This window comes from Oncorhynchus kisutch, linkage group LG20 (genome assembly GCF_002021735.2).
Source record: "Oncorhynchus kisutch isolate 150728-3 linkage group LG20, Okis_V2, whole genome shotgun sequence".
Classification (NCBI taxonomy): Eukaryota; Metazoa; Chordata; class Actinopteri; order Salmoniformes; family Salmonidae; genus Oncorhynchus; species Oncorhynchus kisutch.
Window position 1 is genome coordinate 28,495,821 of NC_034193.2, and position 23,748 is coordinate 28,519,568.

At 41.1% G+C, this 23,748-nt stretch overlaps 1 protein-coding gene across 3 annotated transcripts in view; it reads left to right on the top strand.

Annotated features, from left to right (window-relative positions):
* The window catches only part of afap1l2 (actin filament associated protein 1-like 2), a 144,537-nt gene extending 125,221 nt beyond the window's left edge, over positions 1-19,316 (top strand). For 2 of the 3 annotated variants that reach the window (XM_031799316.1, XM_031799315.1), the window contains exons 16-19: positions 4,166-4,339; positions 10,004-10,191; positions 15,183-15,332; positions 18,733-19,316. In XM_031799316.1, coding sequence (XP_031655176.1) covers positions 4,166-4,339; positions 10,004-10,191; positions 15,183-15,332; positions 18,733-18,759 — 539 coding nt within the window. In that variant the 3' untranslated portion in view covers positions 18,760-19,316. Of the gene's footprint in view, positions 1-4,165; positions 4,340-10,003; positions 10,245-15,182; positions 15,333-18,732 lie in introns of all 3 variants that reach the window. The other variant, XR_004204457.1, reaches the window with a different exon arrangement.
* Positions 19,317-23,748: the final 4,432 nt, after the last annotated feature.

Sequence of the window (23,748 nt, forward strand, 5' to 3'; positions counted from 1 at the left end):
CTTGTTAAACTAAATGCATGCTCTTCAACTGATTGCTGCCCGCACCCACACGCCCGACGAGCAGCACTACTCTGGACTGTTCGGACTTAGAATATGTGGATAACTACAAATACCTAGGTGTGTGCTTAGACTGTAAACTCTCCTTCCAGACTCACATTAAGCATCTCCAATCCAAAATTAAATCTAGAATCGGCTTCCTATTTCACAACAAAGCCTCCTTCTCTCATGCTGCCAAACATACCCTCGTAAAACTGACTATCCTACCGGTTCTTGACTTCGGCGGTGGCATTTACAAAATAGCCTCCAACACTTTACTCAGAAAATTGGATGTAGTCTATCACAGTGCCATCTGTTTTGTCACCAAAGCCCCATATACTACCCACCACTGCGACCTGTATACTCTCGTTGGCTGGCCCTCGCTACATATTAGTCGCCAAACACACTGGCTCCAGGTCATCTATAAGTCTCTGCTAAATAAAGCTCTGCCTTATCTCAGCTCACTGGTCACCATAGCAACAGCCACCCATAGCACACGCTCCAGTAGGTATATTTCACTGGTCATCCCCAAAGCCAACACCTCCTTAGGCCGCCTTTCCTTCCAGTTCTCTGCTGCCAATGACTGGAACAAATTGCAAAAAATCACTGAAGCTGGAGACTTATATCTCCCTCACTAACTTTAAGCATCAGCTGTCAAAGAAGCTTACCGATCACTGCACCTGTAAACAGCCCGTCTGTAAATAGCCCACCCAACTACCTTTTTCACCCCAGTATCTCTACGTGCAGATCATCATATACACATCTATCACTCCAGTGTTAATGCTAAATTGTAATTATTTCGCTACTATGACCTATTTATTGCCTTACCTCCCTAATCTTACTACATTTGCACACACTGTACAGTCCTGGCCAAAGGTTTTGAGAATGACACAAATATTACTTTTCACAGAGTTTGTTGCTACAGCTTCTTTAGATATTTTTTTGGTCAGATGTTATTCTGGAATATGAAGTATAATTACACGCATTTCATAAGTGTCAAAGGCTTTTATTGACAATTACATGAAGTTGATGCAAAGAGTCAATATTTGCACTTTTGACCCTTCTTTTTCAAGACCTCTGCAATCCACCCTGGCCTACTGTCAATTGTCTTCTGGGCCACATCCTGACTGATGGTAGCCCATTCTTGCTCTCGGAGGATGTGTTGGTACCATTCTTTATTCATGGCTGTGTTCTTAGGCAGAATTGTGAGTGAGCCCGCTCCCTTGGCTGAGAAGCAACCCCACACATGAATGGTCTCAGGATGCTTTACTGTTGGCATGACACAGGACTGATGGTAGCACTCACCTTGTCTTCTCCGGATAAGCTTTTTTCCAGATGCCCCAAACAATCGGAAAGGGGATTCATCAGAGAAAATAACTTTACCCAAGTCCTCAGCAGTCCAATCCCTGTACCCTTTGCAGAATATCAGTCTGTCCCTGATGTTTTTCCTGGAGAAAAGTGGCTTTTTTGCTGCCCTTCTTGACACCAGGCCATCCTCCAAAAGTCTTCACCTCACTGTGCGTGCAGATGCACTCACACCTGCCTGCTGCAATTCCGGAGCAAGCTCTGTACTGGTGGTGCCCCGATCCCGCAGCTGAATCAACTTTAGGAGGTGGTCCTGGCGCTTGCTGGACTTTCTTGGGTGCCCTGAACCCTTCTTCACAACAATTGAACCGCACTCCTTGATGTTCTTGATGATCTGATCAATTGTTGATTTAGGTGCAATATCCTTGCCTGTGAAGCCCTTTTTGTGCAAAACAATGATGATTGCACATGTTTCCTTACAGGTAACCATGATTGACAGAGGAAGAACAATGATTCCAAGCACCACCCTCCTTTTGAAGCTCCCAGTGTGTTATTCAAACTCAATCAGCATGACAGAGTGATCTCCAGCCTTGTCCTGACATGTCAGCTGGTCCTTTTGTGGCATGGCTGAAATGCAGTGGAAATGTTTTTGGGGGATTCAGTTCATTTGCATGGCAAAGAGGGACTTTGCAATTAATTGCAATTTATCTGGTCACTCTTCATAACATTCTGGAGTATATGTAAATTGCCATCATACAAACTGAGGCAGCAGACTTTGTGAAAATTAATAGTTGTTTCATTCTCAAAACTTTTGGCCACGACTGTACATATATTTTTCAATTGTGTTTTTGACTACGTTTGTTTATCCCATGTGTAACTCTGTGTTGTTGTTTGTGTCGCACTGCTTTGCTTTTTCTTGGCCTGGTCGCAGTTGTAAATGAGAATTTTTCTCAACTGGCCTACCTGATGAAATAAAGGTGAAATGAAAAATAAATACAAAATCCTAAGGTGGATCCCATTACGATCAAAGTGAATTCATGTTTATTTTGTTAGTATAGGCTAGGATAGTCTATACACACAGTTAAAAAAGTTAACAATGTGCAAACTGACAGGCAATAAACTTGAGACAGACATGTTTTTAATTATACACTATTCATCACATCTGGAATGTTTTACCTGAACTATGCACCTATGGATCTATCTATCAGTGTGCAAAAGTCAATATCATTTGTCAAATGTTGGTGAAAGCAATATGGATATTCTGAGGTCAATTGGTTATTCAGGCATATCTTTTTTTAAATTATTATTATTATTATTATTATTATTATTCCCTTCCATATTCGCTTTGGAGGACAAATATCTTAGTTTTTTTACAGCTTTTTTGCTACATATACATACATTTTACATACACATTTTGCATACACATTATACATACACTGCATGCACAATTATTAGGCAAGTGAGTATTCTGATCTTATCATTATTTCTATGGACATTTTTCTACTCCAAACCATATAAACTTGAATGCTCATCGGATGTAATCATTTTCAGGTGATATGTATATCAGATGTGCATAATTATTAGGCAACTTCATTACCTCAGGTAAAATGGGCCAAAAAAGAGATTTAACTGACTGTCAAAAATTGTAAAATGCCTTTCACATGGATGCAACACTCTTGAAATAGCTAAACTATTGAGGCGTGACCACCGGCCAATCAAACATTTTGCTGTCAATAGTCAACTGGGGTGCAAAAAATCCATGGAGAAGAAAAGACGCAAATTAACTGCAAAAGGCTTGAGAGGAATAAAACGTCAAGCTACCAGGAATCCATTATCCTCCAGTGCCACCATATTCCAGAACTGCAACCTGCCTGGAGTGTCCAGAAGTACAAGGTGTTAAGTGCTGAAGCGTCAAGATTGGTCAAAGAAATACCTGAAGATAGATTTTTTTAAGGGTTTTATGGACAGATGAAATGAGAGTGACTCTTGATGGACCAGATATATGGGCCCATGGCTGGATCAGTAATGGACACAGGGCACTTCAAATCAGGTGCCAGCAAGGCGGAGGATGGGTACTGGTATGGGCTGCTATCATTAAGGATGGACCTTTTCGGGTTGAAGATGGAATGAAACTTAACTCCCAAACCTACTGCCAGTTTCTGGAAGATGCTGGCAAAGTGGTATCTTACGAGCAGTATCTTACAAGCAGTGGTACAGGAAGAAGTCCTCAGCATTCAAGAAGGCCATGATCTTTATGCAGCACAATGCTCCATCACATTCATCCAAGTACTCCCCTGCTTGGCTAGCCAGCAAGGACCTCAAAGATACCAGAATAATGACCTTGCCCCCTTCCTCACCTGACTTAAATCCTATTGAGAACTTGTGGGCCCTTCTCAAATGTGAGATTTACATTGAGGGAAGACAATACATCTCTTTGAACAGCATTTAGGAGGCTGTGGTTGCTGCTTCAGTGAAAGTTGATCGTGAACAGATCAAGAAACTGACAGACTCCATAGACCGAAGGCTCATGGCAGTTATTGAAAAGAAGGATGGCTATATTGGTCACTGAAGTGAGTTGGGAGAAATTATTGTTGTCGTTTAGTTGCCTAATAATTGTGCACACTTATATATTCCCCTGAGAAAGACAAAACATTTCCTTTGTTAAACATTCAGGTTAGAGGTTCAACAGCATTTGGATTGACTGAGAGCATTGTTTGTTCAACAATAAAATTAATCCTGAGGAATACAATTTGCCTATTAAGCCTATTAATTGTGCACGCAGTGTACATGTAAAATGTTTCCTTTTCTTCCTCTTGGTTCCTAGCCACCCCTGGGGCCATCGAGGTGAAACTGGGGAAGAACAGAACGGAGGCGGACATGCGGCTCTACACGGAAGAGCGTGACCGGCTGGAGAGAGAGAAGGAAGAGATACGGAGCAGCCTAATCAACCTGAAGAAGGAGAGGAGGGAGACCAAGGAGGAACTCAGCACCTGCCAAGGTACACCACCAACCCCCTGTGCTGGAGCACAACACATAGTTAGCCTTTACACAAGGTCCCTTTCTCAATTCACCTTTCCTCCATTGCTTGCCTCCTTTCTCCTCACCTCCCACTGTGCACACATTGGTTTTAATCAACGTTGTTTCAACCTAATTTGTTAACATATTGTGACGTGGAATCAACGTGGAAAATACATTGGATTTGAAAAAAGTAATCGACCAGTACTGTTTTCATCCTATTTCAACCAGCATTGTAAACATTGAAATTAGGGTAAAAGTTCAACTTAATTACATTGACTTAACGTGATTAACAGGTTGTTGCATCAGTCTAATTTCAACATAATCCTCTAAATTATGTATACGTGGAATTTGCGTTAAATTCAATGGTAGGTTTGAATCAACGTCATGCCATGAACCTAAATGTAGAAGGGTATATTGAAATAAAATGTGACACCACAGTCCAACAAATGAACAGTGACTCTTACTGGTATATGAGGAGTAATGTACACTTCAGTGAGAACAGTCTACCATCCAGATGCCTACTTCTATGTATCCTGCTTAGCATTGGAAACAATCTGAGTTTGATTCAGCTGAAGCATCATATTTAGACATTGAGCAGCTGCCATACTCATTTGCGTAGACTACCTAATAACATAGAATAGTTTAAAGTAACTAACTTTTGTTACACAAGCTGTATGTGAAAGAACATTTGGAGTGAGGTTGGGTTTATGGAGGTGACATTGGCATCTGATTTGCCCAAAGGACACCATTTTAACTTGAAGCTAGGCATACTGTCAATTGTTCATGGTTGATTGGATCATTAGAAGTTTAAAAGTAGTTACCATTAGCCCTATAAATAGCTAAATTCATAATACACAGAAAATAAATATAAACGCAACATGTAAAGTGTTGATGCCATGTTTCATGAGCTGAAATAAAAGATCCCAGACATTTTCCATACACACACAAAGCATATTTCTCTCAAATGTTGTGCACAAATTTGTTTATGCCCCTAGGTGAGCATTTCTCCTTTGCCAAGATAATCCATCCACCTGACAGGTGTGGCATATCAAGAAACTGATTAAACAGCATGATCATTACACAGGTGCCACACATGTCTACATTTTCGAGGGAACGTGCAATAGGCATGCTGACTGCAGGAATGTCCACCTGCTGCCAGAGAATTGTTGCCAGAGAATTGAATGTTCATTTCTCTACCATAAGCTGCCTCCAATACCTCCACATCTGGCTTCTTCACCTGCGGAATCATCTGAGACATGCCACCTGGAAAGCTAATGAAAGTGAGGAGTATTTCTGTCTGTAATAAATTATTTTTGTGGGGTAAAACTCGTTCTGATTGGTTGAGCCTGGCTTCCCAGTGGGTGGGCCTGGCTCCCAAATGAATGTGGACACCGGTTCGTCGAACATCTCATTCCAAAATCATGGGCATGGACCTCACTTTGTGCATGGGGGATTTGTCATGCTGAAACAGGAAAGGGCCTTCCCCAGACTGTTGCCACAAAGTTGGAAGCACAGAATTGTCTAGAATGTCATTGTATGCTGTAGTGTTAATATTTCCCTTCACTAGAACTAAGGAGTCTGAACCATGAAAAACAGCCCGAGAACATTATTCCTCCTCCACCAAACTTTACCATTTGGCCTATGCGTTTGGGCAGGTAGCGTTCTCCTGATATACGTCAAACCCAGATTCATCCATCGGACTGCCAGATGGTGAAAACTTGTTTCCACTGCTCCAGAGTCCAATGTCGGCGAGTTTTACACCACTCCAGCCAACATTTAAATCAAATCAAATTTTATTGGTCACATACACATAGCAGATGTGGGGCGGCAGGGTAGCCTAGTGGTTAGAGCGTTGGACTAGTAACCGAAAGGTTGCATGTTCAAATCCCCGAGCTGACAAGGTACAAATCTGTCGTTCTGCCCCTGAACAGGCAGTTAACCCACAGTTCCTAAGAATTTGTTCTTAACTGACTTGCCTCGTAAAATAAATCAAATGTGACATTGTTTAAAGTGGCTAGTGATACATTTATTAAAGTTCATGAAAATAAATAGCGAGCCAGCTACTTAACCCTGTTGCCCAAAGCTAATGTTACAAGCAGCCAGCTAGCTTCATCTGGCTAGTGAGGCTCGACCGGTCCGGGTTGTGTTGTGAAGCTAGCCAATAAGGATTAGGCACAATAGTGAAATTTGCGGTTTGCCTTCAAAATAAAAGTATGTAATTGAAAGTGATGCAAATGAATGCAAATAGTAGAAGTATGCCATACTTTAATTTCGAAGGCTATTCGTAAATTCCACTTGTGGCTAATCCTTATTGTGGTTAGCTTCACATAGATGGGTCTGACCACCATTAATCAAATAAGAACTGTCTTTATAAATTAGGGTTATTTTAGATGACACCTAGCTATATAGTTAGCTAGCTAAGTATAGCTAGTGAAACAGATTATTTCGCTATGTTTTTGGGGAAGAACATTGTTTGCATCCATGAGGTAGCTAGCTTTCTTTTATGACCAGCACTGTAGGTGCTCTAGGCAACTTTACCAGCGTCATAGCGTACGTATCGATAAATCGCTGTTACATGAAATTCATATCAGTGCATCACTAGACTGTATATATACTATTCAAGCAGAAGATACATCTCCTTCAAATGTTGATATTTTGTTGAGTTCACAATTCAATGTCCATTTAGTCTACAAATTCATAATTGATATGTTGGATACACGTCTCCATCTCAACCGAAAATCAAAGCTAAATAATACCACTAAATCAAATCAAACTTTAAATGCACTTCAAATAAGGTTTGATTTGATTGAGTTATATTATTAATGTTAGCTCTCTGTGTTCATGCAAGGGCCAGCCGTGCTGCCCTGTTCTGAGCCAATTGTAATTTTCCCTCTAAGTCCCTCTTTGTGGCATCACCACATGACTGAACAGTAGTCCAGGTGAGACAAAACTATGGCCTGGTTTATCTCAAAGCCAGTGCCATGTCGTTAGTAAAGATTGAAAAAAGTAAGGGGCCTAGATAGCTGCCAGGAGGAATTCCGGATTCTACCTGGATTATGTTGGAGAGGCTTCCATCAAATAACCTCTGTTTTCTGTTAGACAGGTAACTCTTTATCCACAAAATAGCAGGGGGTGTAAAGCTATAACACATATGGTTTGGGTGGTGGACATTGTTGATACACACAGGAAACTGTTGGGTGTGAAAAATCCAGCAGCATTGCAGGTCTTGACACAAACCGGTCCGCCTTGCACCTACTACCATACCCGTTCAAAGGCACTAACATTTTTTGACTTGACCATTCACCCTCTGAATGGCACACACACAATCCATTTCTCAATTGTCTCAAAGTTTTAAAATCCATCTTTAAAATCCTTCATCTACACTGATTGAAGTGGATTTAACAATTGATATCAATAAGGGATCATAGTTTTCAACTGGATTCACCTGGTCAGTCTGTCATGGAAAGTTCTTAATGTTTTGTATACTCAGTTGAATATTCTATTGAATATAGGATGAAAAATATTTTTTATGTTTCTATGTGTAATTTTCAATACAATTTCAATGTATACATAATTATGTTGAAATTAGATTGACTTAACTTGACTAGCAGGTTGTTAAATCAATGTATTTAAGTTTAAGTTTTAGCCTAATTTCAATGTTTACAACGCTGGCTGAAATGAAAACAGTACCAATGGAAGACTTTAAAAAAATCTAATGTATTTTCCACGTTGATTCCAAAATCTGTTGACAAATTATGTTGAAACAACGTTGAATTAACCAGTGTGTGCCCAGTGGGCTCCTCAAAACGCATTGGAGAGGAAGGCCTGAGGGCAGGGACCTTGGACATCTGCAAAGCTGATGTTTTGGCAGTGTCGGAGGTGTAACTGCAGTATGAGCTGACATATCAGTGAGCGGCTGCTATCGAGTGTCACAAACCACTCCCTTTCTTATTATCCCTATTGCGTTATAAGTTAAAAACGGCGGTATACAGTGTAGACTGTGTTGCTGATCGAATGACTCGAATGTAATAAATAAATAATAAGACACTCCTCTAAAGTGAATCAGTGCCGCTCCCCCATATTCCTCCTCCTTAAGTTTACGAAGCACTGTTCTCATCCTCTTGTGGGCATGATTGATGCATTCTAGTTTCCCTAACTCAATGCCTGGGAAGCAATCTAATTTGACAACTGCCTTCTATGCAGTACTGTCACCGTCTGACAGCATCATATTATGCTCTTCTAATTAGCTTTGCAGCACTCTCCATTGACTATAGTCCTCTCTGAATCTCTGCAACTAAAGTGGGGGGGAAGTACTTACTATGATGTCTGTCGACATTACAGTCATAACTGCAGGACTAAATATCAGGGTGTTACCGTATGTAAATATTAGCATAACAGTGCAGTTCAAGAAAAGTTTATAAAAGTAACACAATAAAATAACAATAACAAGGATATATACAGGGGGTACCGGTACCGAATCAATGTGCGGGGGTACAGGTTAGTCAAGGTAATTTGTACATGTAGGTAGAGGTGAAGTGACACTGCATTGATAATAAACAGCAAGTAGCAGCAGTGTAAAAAACAAATGGATTATCTCTAATTTGTAGAATCGTAGCAAAATTGGTTCCTGTTTGGGTCAACCAAAAACACTCTATTGATTAGTTAACATATAGTATCTCATCACTAGCCGGGCTGCATGGGGCGGCAGGGTAGCCTAGTGGTTAGAGCGTTGGACTAGTAACCGGAAGGTTGCAAGTTCAAACCCCCGAGCTGACAAGGTACAAATCTGTCGTTCTGCCCCTGAACAGGCAGTTAACCCACTGTTCCTAGGCCGTCATTGAAAATAAGAATTTGTTCTTAACTGACTTGCCTAGTTAAATAAAGGTAAAAAAAAATTTTTTTGCAGTTGGTGAGAAGCAAGTACAGCGACTTGAAAGTGACTTCATCCAAAAACTGCATGACCTTTGATCACATTGTAAAGTTAATGCAGTCAACATGTAGGCACAAATGTAACACACTTTGAAAGGCAGTGACCAACTTTGGTTACCGACTTGACAAAATGGATCCACACGAAAGCGCCCAATAAAACTTTGAGTGTTTGAACTTGTAACACAGCTGCAACGTCTAACGCGGCTGCATGGGATTTGCCGGATGATAAAGTCGGTGTGGTTTTGTTGCATCAAATGGCAATGTCCGCAATAGGTATAACACCGGGAGCCGCTTGTGGATTTGACAGCTCTAACTCAATTCCACCTCCGACACTCAAAACAACCGCTATGCAAAATGTCAGCTAAAGAGGATCTGATTGAATTAAGCCTTTACTTAGTGTCTATGCTGTTTTTTAAAACATTCAAGTATAAAAGGCAACTTCATGTGTAATCTTTGTTTTGTCTGTTTTTATCCCATACTAAAAAGGTGCACATTTGGCAAATTCTTAATTATTCTAGCCTTTAGTAAGAAACAGTTAACATGGTTTAACATGATGCTTGTTTCGTGACTTTCCCTCTGCATATGCCATATGTAAGATGTAAAGTAAACAAGCATGTCACTTAAAAACATTCTCAATCACTGAGATCATGATTGGCATCCACATGTAATTATGTCAGGTTTGACGTTCTGATTGACACATGTCCATGTTACTCAGACCCGGCGCAGCAGGCCTCCCTGGATGCATGTCTGAAGCAGAAGGAGGAGGCGTGCCGGGAGGCGGAGCATTGTCGGGTGGAGGTGGAGCTACGACTGATGGATGTGAAGGAGAGTCTGAGGAAAGCAGAGGCGGGGCCTTTCGTTCTGGGCACCACATTGGACAGCAGCCTCCTGGACACACCCATGGTGTGTAGGTTAACACTGCCTATAAGAAATTTGCCCCTGGATGCTGATCTTGGGTAAATTTCGCATTTCCCCCACTTATGGTTAAGGACAGGCACCACAGGCTAATAGTTATTTTTTTGATTTACTCTAATCAGACTGAAACTTTACCAGTTGAAAGTATACATAAAAACAATATTTTTGTATTATATGTTTTAGTTATTTAAAATTAAAATATGCAAATGAGCCAACATATGCCCTTATTTGCATGTTACAATAATCAGTTTTTCAACACATTGCTTCAGGGCAGAATATTTTTGTTTTATTGTGATAAGACAGTCAATGGTCAGACTTTTGCAGAACAGCTCATCAAAATGTTGTAATTTCATGGAATAATAAATAAAAAAACTATTCACATGTATGCATATTTTGCATATAATTACATTATTGCAAGTTACAGTTGCAAAATATCCCAAAATTAGGAAATTGACAGATGGAAGCAAAATCACAATTTTTGCCTGTGGTGCCTGGCTTTAAGATTAGGAATGGAGTAGGGGAAGCTGATCCTAGAACTGTACCTAGGGCAAACTTTACCCTGGATCCTGCATATACCAAAGAGTGTATCACAAAGCAGAGCTACCTGTAACCTGCTCCGGGGCAGGCTAATTCAGGAATAAATCCATTTATCCTGAATGAAGTGCCTGAGGTGAGGACCAGTGAAATCAGATTCCCTCCCTCTCGCATATATTGTCATCATTTGAGGTAGACGACTGATTTAAATATTTTATTAATCAAATGTGTTAAAAAAATAGTCATGAATGAATAGTCATGAACCTGTCATGAACCTGTTGCGACTCATTTTTGGGAAAAAAACGTTCCCGTTTTAAACGGGATATTTTGTCAGGACAAGATGCTAGAATATGCATATAATTGACAGCTTTGGATAGAAAACACTCTAACGTTTCCAAAACTGTAAAGATATTGTCTGTGAGTATAACAGAACTGATGTTGCAGGCGAAGGCCTGAGAAAAATCCAATCCGGAAGTGCCCCATATTTTGAAAGCGCTGCGTTCCAATGAGTCCCTATTGAGCTGTGAATGTGCTATCAACCAGCATACGCTTTCTACGTATTTCCCAAGGTGTCTACAGCATTGTGACGTAGTTTTACGCATTTATGTTGAAGAATAGCCGTAGGCGGCTACATTGCGTAAGTGGTCACATGATGGCTCCCAGGGTGACTCTCGCGTAAAATAGTAGCCATTTCTCCAATCGGTCCTACTGAAAAACAAATTGTCCCGACATATATATTATCGAATAGATATTACAAAAACACCTTGAGGCTGATTATAAACCATGTTTGCCATGTTTCTGTCGATATTATGGAGTTCATTTGGAATATTTTTCGCCGTTTTCGTGACTGCAATTTCCGAGCGATTTCTCAGCCAAACGTGAAGAACAAACGGAGCTATTTCACCTACAAAAATAATATTTTGGGAAAAAATGAACTTTGGCTATCTACCTGGGAGTCTCGTGAGTGGAAACATCCAAAGTTCATCAAAGGTAAACGATTTAATTTGATTACTTTTCTGATTTTCGTGACAAGGTTGCCTGCTGCTAGCAAGACATAATGCTATGCTAGTCTATGATAAACTTACACAAATGCTTGTCTAGCTTTGGCTGTAAAGCATATTTTGAAAATCTGAGATGACAGGGTGATTAACAAAAGGCTAAGCTGTGTTCAAATATATTTCACTTGTGATTTTCATGAATAGGAAGTTTTTCTAGGAAGATTTATGTCCGTTGCGTTATGCTAATTTAGTGTCAGGCGATGATTACGCTCCCTGACCCGGGATGGGGAGTCACAAGAAGTTTTAATACCTATCACAAACATTCAGTAATGACAGAATGCATTTGAAACTTCATGCAGAGTAAAAACGTTCTATGTCTAAAAATAATTATTTTACCGATATGAGTGGGAAAAAAGGTGCTTGTGCATTGAAAAGCACACCAAAGCAACCAAAGACGGCATTAAAAATGTATTCGGGATCGGTGTCCCATCCACGGGACGGTTAAGCTAACACAGGCTAATGTGATTAGCATGAGGTTGTAAGTAACAAGAACATTTCCCTGGACGGAGACATATCTGATATTGGCAGAAAGCTTAAATTCTTGTTAATCTAACTGCACTGTCCAATTTACAGAAGCTATTAGAGTGAAATAATACCATGCTATTGTTTGAGGAGAGTGCACAATTTTGAACATGAAAAGTTATTAATAAACAAATTAGGCACATTTGGACAGTCTTGATACAAACTTTTGAACAGAAATGCAATGGAAATGCAAATGCAAAACTTTGCACATACACTGCTCCCACCTAGTGGCCAAAATCTATAGTCTGCCTGGGCTGGAATAATACATTATGGCCTTTCTCTTACATTTTAAAGATGATGGTACAAAGTTTTTTTCTTTGTATTATCTTTTACCATATCGATTGTGTTATATTCTTCTACATTCCTTTCACATTTCCACAAACTTCAAAGTGTTTCCTTTCAAATGGTACCAAGAATATGCATATCCTTGCTACAGGCAATTAGTTTTCGGCATGTCATTTTAGGCAAACATTTTAAAAAGGAGAGGTTAACCATAAGTAATCAAATAATGATGGCACTTCTAAAAGCCAATTTCTCGCCATAGCCTGCTGAATTTGCAAGATAACATTTCTTTAATTTTAATTTTGGCACAAACAAATGTGGCAAAGAAACTCCCATGTGTTGATGTTTCAGCATTGTCTCAATTAGAGGTCGACTGATTAATCGGAACGGACGATTAATTAGGGCCGATTTCAAGTTTTCATAACAATCGGAAATCGGTATTTTCGGACACTGATTTGGCCGATATTTAACTAGGCAAGTCAGTTAAGAACAAATTCTTATTTACAATGACGGCCTAGAAACGGTGGGTTAACTGCCTTGTTCAGGGGCAGAACGACATATTTTTACCTTGTCAGCTCGGGGATTCAATCTTGCAACCTTACGGTTAACTAGTCCAACGCTCTAACCACCTGATTACATTGCACTCCACAAGAAGCCTGCCTGTTAGGCGAATGCAGTAAGAAGCCATGGCAAGTTGCTAGCTAGCATTAAACATATCTTATAAAAAACAATCAATCATAATCACTAGTTAACTACACATGGTTGATGATATTACTAGTTTATCTAGCGTGTCCTGCGTTGCATATAATCGATGCGGTGGCATTCGCGAAAAAGGACTGTCGTTGCCATAAACCATAAACATCAATGCCTTTCTAAAAAATCAATACACAAAGTATATATTTTTAAACCTGCATATTTAGTTAATGCTAACATGAATTTCTTTTAACTAGGAAAAATGGTGTCACTTCTCTTGCAACAGAGTCAGGGTATATGCAGCAGTTTGGGCCCCCTAGCTCATTGCAAACTGTGTGAAGACTATTTCTTCCTAACAAAGACAGCCAACTTCACCAAACGGGGGATGATTTAACAAAAGCGCATTTGCGAAAAAGCACAATCGTTGCACGACTGTACCTAACCATAAACATCAATGCCTTTCTTAAAATCATATTTTTAAACCTGCATATTTAGCTAAAAGAAATCCAGGTTAGCAGGCAATATTAACCAATTGAAATTGTGTCACTTCTCTTGCGTTCATTGCACGCAGAGTCAGGGTATATGCAACAGTTTGGGCCACCTGGCTCGTTGCGAACTAGTTTGCCAGAATTTTACGTAATTATAACATAACATTGATGGTTGTGCAATGTAACAGGAATATTTAGACTTATGGATGCCAACCGTTAGATAAAATACGTAACGGTTCCGTATTTCACTGAAAGAATAAATGTTTTGTTTTCGAGATGAGAGTTTCTGGATTGGACCAAATTAATGACCTAAGGCTTGTATTTTTGTGTGTTATTATGACATAATTAAGTCTATGATTTGATAGAGCAGTCTGACTGAGCAATGGTAGGCAGCAGCAGCTGCTTCAAACAGCAATTGTGTGCGTTTTGCCAGCAGCTCTTCACAATGCTTCAAGCATTGCGCTGTTTATGACTTCAAGCCTATCAACTCCCGAGATTAGGCTGGTGTAACCGATGTGAAATGGCTAACTAGTTAGCGGGGTGCGCGCTAATAGCGTTTCAAACGTCACTCGCTCTGAGACTTGGAGTGGTTGTTCCCCTTGCTCTGCATGGGTAATGCTGCTTCGAGGGTGGCTGTTGTCGAAGTGTTCCTGGTTCGAGCCCAGGTAGGGGCGAGGAGAGGGACGGAAGCTATACACGGGCAATACTAAAGTGCCTATAAGAACATCCAATAGTCAAAGGTTAATGAAATACAAATGGTATAGAGAGAAATAGTCCTATAATTCCTATAATAACTACAACCTAAAAGTAATTACCTGGGAATATTGAAGACTCATCTTAAAAGGAACCACCAGCTTTCATATGTTCTCATGTTCTGTGCAAGGAACTTAAACGTTAGCTTTCTTACATGGCACATATTGCACTTTTACTTTCTTCTCCAACACTTTGTTTTTGCATTATTTAAACCAAATTGAACATGTTTCAATATTTATTTGAGGCTAAATTGATTTTATTGATGTATCATATTAAGTTAAAATAAGTGTTCATTCAGCATTGTTGTAATTGTCATTATCGGCTTTTTTTGGTCCTCCAATAATCGGTATCGGCGTTGAAAAATCATAATCAATCGACCTCTAGTCTCAATGAAGAGTTTGGCGTTCGACTAGCCACATGCGACATGCACGTGCAGTTACAAGCCAACTGGAGTTAGCGGTTGGCAGACGAGCAATATCCAACGTCGTAATACGGATGAAGCCTGAGCTGGAATATGAAGCTAACTGAAGCTAGGAATCTTGAAAACCCTGAGTAGATCTAGCTTGCATTGCAGTATGCCCCTCAGCATCACTAAGTTAACTAGTTAACATTCAGAATAAGCATTCAGTTCTTGACTTTCTTGTTACAGGCGAAAGCAGCATCCATGGGTCCCCCACAGACTCCCTCTCCCCCCACAAACTATGGGGACTCCTCTCCTGTCAACTCCGCCACCGCGCTAAAGAATAGACCCCTGTCAATCATGGCATCCAGCAAAGGCAACGTCCTGCAGAAGGCTAAGGTCAGAGGTTATTGTCCGTCCCCCCCACACACAGGCATTTGAGTACTTTATTTGGATCTATAATGAAGGAGAACCCACATTTTATAGGTCATTGATGTATGCACTTTTTGAGTTGGGATGGATGTCCTTTGGTTGGTGGACCATACACTGATTGAAGTGGATTTAACAAGTGACATCAATAAGGAACCATAGCTTTGACCTGGAATCACCTGGTCAATCAGTCATGGAAAAAACAGGTGTTCTTAATGTATTGTATGTTGTTGATATGATCACACACAAACACACATTTGACTCATTTACTCACACACATACAGTGGCAAGAAAAAGTATGTGAGCCCTTTGGAATTACCTGGATGTCTGCATAAATTTGTCATCAAATTTTATCTGATCTTCATCTAAGTCACAACAATAGACAAACATATTGTTCTTAAACTAATAGCACAGAAGTTATTGTATTTTTCCATATTGAATACATAATTTAAACATTCAGTGCAGGTTGAAAAAAGTATGTGAACCCCTAGGTTAATGACTTCTCCAAATACTTATTGGAGTAAGGAGTCTGCTAACCTGGAGTCCAATCAATGAGACGAGATTGGAGATGTTGGTTAGAGCTGCCTTGCCCCGTAAAAAACACTCAAAAAATGTGAGTTTGCTATTCACGAGAACCATGCCTCGAACAAAAGAAATCTCAGAAGACCTAAGAGTAAGAATTGTTGACTTGCATAAAGCTAGAAAGGGTTACAAAAGTATCTCTAAAAGCCTTGATGTTCATCAGTCCAAGGTCAGACAAAGGGTCTATAAATGGAGAAAGTTCAGCACTGTTGCTACTCTCCCTAGGAGTGGCCGTCCTGCGAAGAGGACTGCAAGAGTACAGCGCAGAATGCTCAATGAGGTTAAGAAGATTCCTAGAGTGTCAGCTAAAGACTTACAGAATTCTCTGGAACATGCTAACATCTCTGTTGACGAGTCTACGATACGTAGCACACGAAAAAATAATGGTGTTCATGGGAAGACACCACGGAAGAAGCCACTGCTGTCCAAAAAAAAACATTGCTGCACGTTTGCAGTTTGCAAAAGTGCACTACTGGCCAAATATTATGTGGACAGATGAAACTACAGTTGAGTTGTTTGGAAAGAACACACAACACTGTGTGGAGAGAAAAAAAGCACAGCACACCATCATCAAAACCTCATCCCAATTGTAAAGTATAGTGGAGGGAGCATCATGGTTTGGTGCTGATTTGCTGCCTCAGGGCCTGGACAGCTTGCTATTATCGATGGGAAAAAATCCCAAGTTTATCAAGACAATTTGCAGGAGAATGTTTGGCCAATTGAAGCTCAACAGAAGTGAATTGACCCAAAACACAGAAGTGAATCAACAACAGAATGGCTTCAACAGAAGAAAATACGCCTTCTGGAGTGGCCCAGTCGGAGTCCTGACCTCAACACGATTGAGATGCTGTGGCATGACCTCGAGAGCAGTTCACACCAGACATCCCAAGAATATTGCTGAACTGAAACAGTTTTGTAAAGAGGAATGGACCAAATTCCCTCCTGACCGTTGTGCAGGTCTGATCGCAACTATAGAAAACGTTTGTTTGAGGTTAGTGCTGCCAAAGGAGGGTCAACCAGTTATTAAATCCAAGGGTTAACTTTTTCCACCCTGCACTGTGAATGTTTACACGGTGTGTTCAATAAAGACTTGAAAACGTATAACTGTTTGTGTGTTATTAGTTTAAGAAGATTGTGTTTGTCTATTGTTGTGACCTAGATGAAGATCAGATCCAATTATATGACCAATTTATGCAGAAATCCAACTATTTCATAATGGTTCACATACTTTTTCTTGCCACTGTACATTTACTCTGACTTAGTACTATTCTTACACTGGCCAGAGGAAAGGAGGCAAAATGCAAGACTGCCTCTGAGATTGACATCCTTTAAAGCAGTGGTTCTCAAACCTCTCCTCAGGGACCCCCAGCCATTCCATGTATTTGATTTATTCCTGAGCTAGCACATCTGATTCAACTTATCAAGCTCTTGACTAGTTGAGTGAATCAGGTGAGCTAGTTCGGAGCTACAACAAGTGTGAAAACGTCTGGAGGTCCCTGAGGAGAGGTTTGAGAACCAGTACTTTAAATCAGTGGTCACCAATCAGTCAATCTACAAACATTTCTGTGGAAATCCAATGATTAAAGCTTTGAGCTTCTCTTTTTTTTCTCGTCTTGGGCTGTTGGCGGTAGGTGTACTTGAATCAACTGCCCTACATGCCGGGTAGGCAAAGTGTCCCCATTTTGAACCATTTGATGGTTCATGGAGAGCTAAATCAAAGCACCTACTACTGACCAATCGGATAGCTCAAATCACTGTGCCTGCAGCTTCCACAACCCCACCCACAGCAAAGTTGATACTAGCCTATGTGAGATTTCATAACTTTTTTAAACCATGACCAGAGAGAGACAGTCAAAGAAAACAGCAAAGAGTGAGTTTGTGTTTAAGTTTTTATTCAGCACTGTCAGCACTGTTTTTTCCCAACACCTTTACAAATGTGCTTCTCCCTACAACCAGCACTACAGCAGCATTGAATGAGTAGCCAAGTATATTGATAGGCCTGCATTTTTATTATTAGCGGCTCGTCGTGTCTATTTTAATATTGAGGAATATTTAACTTCAAAGGAACAACAACATTCATTTGTGTATGAGACAGAAATAATGTGGTTTTTCTCGAGTTTCGTCATCAGGCGGAAGACATTGTCCCTTCTCTCTGGTCAATCTCACCGGTGGGAGAGAGCAGGGACTTTGAGAGGCGAACCCTCTGCTGTTCTCTCCCTCCCTCTGCTGAGACTGACCATCAGCTGCATGCAGGTACCATTAGTCTGGTAAAACAAAAAAGTACATTATTTAAATGTATGCTCAGCAGTGCCTCGCAAGTAATACAACTGATCAATTTTGTTATCATGTAGCTCAAGTTTTGAAATATAATATAGTCTGAGAAGAACAATATTGTCAGGGCAAGCATAGCCAATATGCTGTGATAATGTATTAGGCCTACTGCACAAACCTCATTCCTGCAGAACTGTTTTTATTAGGTTAATGCTGCATAGGTTTACATTTTTTAAGTCATGTTTTTTTTTTAATATCTGAGCGGTAGACCTCAGCTTGCATTTTGACTCCGAAAGTGATCTTGACTCAGAAAAGGTTGGTGACCACCATTTTAAAGGCACAACTATTTGTGTTTTGAGCCTGTTTTCAGGGATAAGGCTGAAGAAATGTAACGTCTCAAATTAATTAATTGGAGCTATATTATGACGAGCCATGAGAACAACATAATAGCTTCAAACAATGTAAAATACAGAAACTATCATGGTTGGTATTAATGCTGTTCTCTCTGCACACACAGGAATGGGAGAAGAAATCCACCACCTAGGGGTGAGCAAGACTTTCCCTTTGATCTCTGATGACATTTGAGGTCATCATTATGACCCATGGCCAGGTCAGGTGCTATGCTTTGGCTGCACTGGGGGGCTAGGAAGTAAAGGACACCACCCTCACCACCTCCCTGCCCCTACACCTGCCTCTGTCCAACCAGAGAATAGGACAGAAACTAATGGCTCCACAGAAAGCCAATTAGAGACCAGGCACACCTGTCTACTGGAAAACCAATGCCACTGGACATTTCTAGATTTGAAAAACGATTTAAGTTGTTTTTTTTCCATAAAGTCACATTTTCATATTGTCACATTTTAAAAAAATGTTTAAAGAGGTTTTCTAATAATATACAGTATTATTTTTGGAAATATGGAGCCACTTTCCTCTTATACCAGCATGCCACAGGGGACGACCCCCCTACTATGTCTACCATTTGGTACAGGCTGATAGCCAAGATGTAAATACATATTACACTGTTCTGTTTACTTTTTTACTTGTATGCTAGCTAAAACTTGCACTTTTATTAAAATAAAAAAACTAGTACTGACATAAATACTGGCTTGCTGATACATTTCATGTGCATTTCATAATGGAATTTAATTTCAAGTTGCCGGCCTTCATGAACACTCCTCTATTTATAAATTCATGACGTAAATCAGATTTAAAAAAGACAAACAATTCATACATCGTATCATACTCATGTTGACAAACACATTTCTCTGTATATAAACAAGTAATTGTTATATTTGCATACTGTAGCTACGAATATATATATTTTGTTTCAGTCAAAAAATACTCAAGTCTTCTTCTTTCCAGAAAGAAGATGCATTCAATTTATAAAGCACTTTTTACATCAGCAGATGTCACAAAGTGCTATACAGAAACCCAGCCTAAAACCCCAAACAGCAAGCAATGCAGATGTAGAAGCATGGTGGCTAGGCAAGCACCCTAGAAAGGCAGGAAACAAGTACGAATCCTAGAGAGGAACCAGGCTCTGATGGGTGGCCAGTCCTTTTCTGTTTGTGCCTGGTGGAGATTATAAGAGCATATGGCCATTTAAGGCCAGAATGTTCAAGCAGTTCAGACGTTTATAGATGACCAGCAGGGTCAATAATAATCACAGTGCTTGTAGAGGGTGCAACAGGTCAGTTGGCTTTTCATAGCCGAGCATTCAGAGGTCAAGACAGCAGGTGCGGTAGAGAGAGAGAGAGAGTTGAAAACAGCAGGTCTGGGACAAGGTAGCACGTCCAGTGAACAGGTCAGGTTTCCCTAGCCGCATGGCGGAACCGTTGAAATTGTAGCAGCAGGGTGACCAGGTGGACTGGGGACGGCCAGGATTCATCAGGATTCAGCCAACTGACATTTACTCCTGAGGTGCTGACTTGCTGCACCCTCGACAACTACTGTGATTTTTTGGCCATGCTGGTCATTTAGGAAATTTTAACATCTTGGCCATGTTCTGTTATAATCTCAACCCGGCACAGCCAGATGAGGACTGGCCACCCCTCATAGCCTGGTTCCTCTCTAGGTTTTTTCCTAGGTTTTGGCCTTTCTAGGGAGTTTTTCCTAGCCACCGTGCTTCTACACCTGCATTGCTTGCTGTTTGGGGTTTTAGGCTGGGTTTCTGTACAGCACATTGAGATATCAGCTGATGTAAGAAGGGCTATATAAATACATTTGATTTGATCAGGCCAGGAGGTCCTGAGGCATGATCCTAGGGCTCAGGTCCTCTGGGAGGGGAGGGAGAGAGCGAATTAGAGCGAGCATACTTAAATTCACACAGGACACCAGATAAGACAGGAGAATTACACCAGATATAACAGACTGAACCTTGTCCCCCGTCACATAGACTATTGCAGCATAGATACTGGAATCTGAGACGGGTGAGTCGGGGGATGCTGTGGGCCCTTCCAACGATGCCCCCGGACAGGGCCAACCAGGCAGGATATAACACCACCCACTTTGTCAAAGCACAGCTCTCACACCACTAGAGGGGTATAGCCCATGAAAATCCTCTCCACCGCACAAACCCAAGGTGGCGCAAAACCGGACAGGAAGATCACGTCTTTGATTCAACCCACTCAAGTGACGCACCCCTCCTAGAGACGGCATGGAAGAGCACTAGTAAGCCAGTGACCCAGCCCCTGTAATAGGGTCAGAGGCAGAGAATCTCTGGAGAGCGACAGCAAGGGCAGTTTGTTGCTCCAGTGCCTTGCTGTTCACCTTTGCGCCCCTGGGCCAGACTACACTCAATCATAGAACCTACTGAAGAGATGAGTCTTCAGTAAGGACTTAAAGGTTGAGACCGAGATATAGGTAGTAACAAGCCCATGTAATGCTTTGTAGGTTAGCAGTAAAACTTCAAATCAGCCCTAGCTTAACAGGAAGCCAATGTAGAGAGGCTAGCACTGGAGTAATATGATTCATTTTTGGAGTTCTAGACAGGATTCTAATAGCCGTGTTTAGCACTAAATTAAGCTTATTTTGTGATTTATCTGGGGAGCCTGAGAGTAGCGGATTGCAGTAGTCTAACCCAGAAGTGACAAAAGCATGGATTAGCGTTTATGCATAATTTTTTTTACAAAAAGCTTCAGGTTTTTGCAATGTTACGAAGACGGAAAAAAGCTGTCTTTGAAATATTCTTGATATGTTCGTCAAAAGAGAGATCAGGGTCCAGTGTAACGCCGAGGTCCTTCACAGTTTTATTTGAGGAGACTGTACAACCATCAAGATTAATTGTCTGATCCAACAGCAGATCTCTTTGTTTCTTGGGACCTAAAACTAGCATCTCTGTTATGCCCGAGTTTAAAAGTTTAAAAAAATGTGTCTGAATACCCATACTAGCGTACTACATACTTAAACTGCATTCTATATACTCATCGTCGCATACTATTTAGCACATACCATTTATTCAAAAGTATGCAGTTTTCCACGTCCACAACACCTGATTGACTGAGTAGGTGGGGCGGGGCCGATTGCGGGTGGAATTTTCCAAATTCAACAGACATGCATCGCATTAACCAGCCTGATAATAGCTGATTTCCAATTTGATTAATTTCTCTACTCTGAATACAATAGGAATACTCAGGTTGGTTACAGGCAGACTATCACATACGAACAATACCACAGTAGACCATCTATCCGATTTAAATAGGCTTAACACAAACAGATAATTTGGTTTAATTTCAATATATTTATTATTGATACCAAAGTGCTGTAACATATATAAATTAAAAAGTACACACACCAAATGTTCAACTCAAAAGACCATTGCACGTAAAAACGTGGACAGTCGGGTGGGTGCATCGCAAATTTAGAACCGCTGGACAGCAACATAAACAAGATCAGAATGACTGCTAAGGCTTGATCCATAAAACAGGTCGCAGTGGTGGGTGGTATATGGAGCATTGGTGACAAAACGGATGGCACTGTGATAGTCTGCATCCAGTTTGCTCAGTAGAGTATTGGAGGCTATTTTGTAAATGACATCGCCAAAGTCAAGGATCGTTAGGATAGTCAGTTTTACGGGGGTATGTTTGGCGGCGTGAGTGAAGGAGGATTTGTTGCGAAATAGGAAACCGATTCTAGGATTGGAGATGTTTAATATGAGTCTGGAAGGAGAGTTTACAGTCTAGCCAGACACCTAGGTATTTGTAGTTGTCCACATATTCTAAGTCAAACCTCCCGGTCACGGCCGGTTATGACAGAGCCTAGGCGCGAACCCAGAGCCTCTGGTGGCGCAGCTGGAATGGTTAAGGGTGCTGTACTGCAGCACCCTTAACCACTGCACCACCCGGGAGGTTTGTTAACACAGTGTCCAAAGAAGGGATGTATACAGAATGGTGTCGTCTGCGTAGAGGTGGATCAGGGATTCACCCGCAGCAAAAGCGACATCGTTGATACATACAGACAAATTCTGCCCGGGAATTGAGCCATGTGGTAACCCCATAAAGACTGCCAGAGGTCAACAGGCCCTCCGATTTGAGAACTAGTTGGTGAACCAGGCGAGGCAGTCATTTGAGAAAGGCTGCCGATAAGAATACAGTGATTGACAGAGTCGAAAGCCTTGGCCAAGCCTTGGTCGATGAAGACGGCTGCACAGTCTTATCGATGGCGGTTATGATATCGTTTAGTACCTTAAACGTGGCTGAGGTGCACATTTGACCAGCTCGGAAACTGGATGGCACAGCAGAGAAGGTACAGTGGGATTCGAAATGGTCGGTGATCTGTTTATTAACTTGGCCTTTGAAGACTTTAGAAAGGCAGGGCAGGGCAGGATGGATATAGGTCTATAACAGTTTGGGTCTAGAGTGTCATCCCCTTTGAAGATGGGGATGATCGCCGCAGCTTTCTAATCTTTAGGGATCTCGGACGATACGAAAGAGAGGTTGAACAAACTGGTAATAGGGGTTGCAACAATGGCGGCAGATCATTTTAGAAAGAGAGGAACCAGATTGTCTAGCCCAGCTGATTTGTACAGGTCCAGGTTTTGCAGCTCTTTCAGAACATCTACTTTCTGGATTTGAGTGAAGGAGAAGCTGGGGAAGCTTGGGCAAGTAGCTGCGGGGGGTGCGGAGCTATTGGCCGGGGTTGGGGTAGCCAGGAGGAAAGCATGGCCAGCCATGGAGAAATGCTTTTGGAAATTCTTGATTATTCATGGATTTTTCAGTGGTGACAGTGTTTCCTAGCCTCAATGCAGTGGGCAGCTGGGAGGAGGTGCTCTTATTCTCCATGGACTTTACAGTGTCCCTAAACGTTTTGGAGTTAGAGCTACAGGATGCAAATTTCTGTTTGAAAACGCTAGCCTTTGCTTTCCTGACTGACTGTGTGTATTGGTTCCTGACTTCCCTGAAAAGTTGCTTATCGCGGGGACTATTCGATGCTAGTGCAGTCCGCCACAGAATGTTTTTGTGCTGGTCGAGGGCTGTCAAGTCTGGAGTGAACCAAGGGCTATATCTGTTCTAAGTTCTACATTTTTTGAATGGGG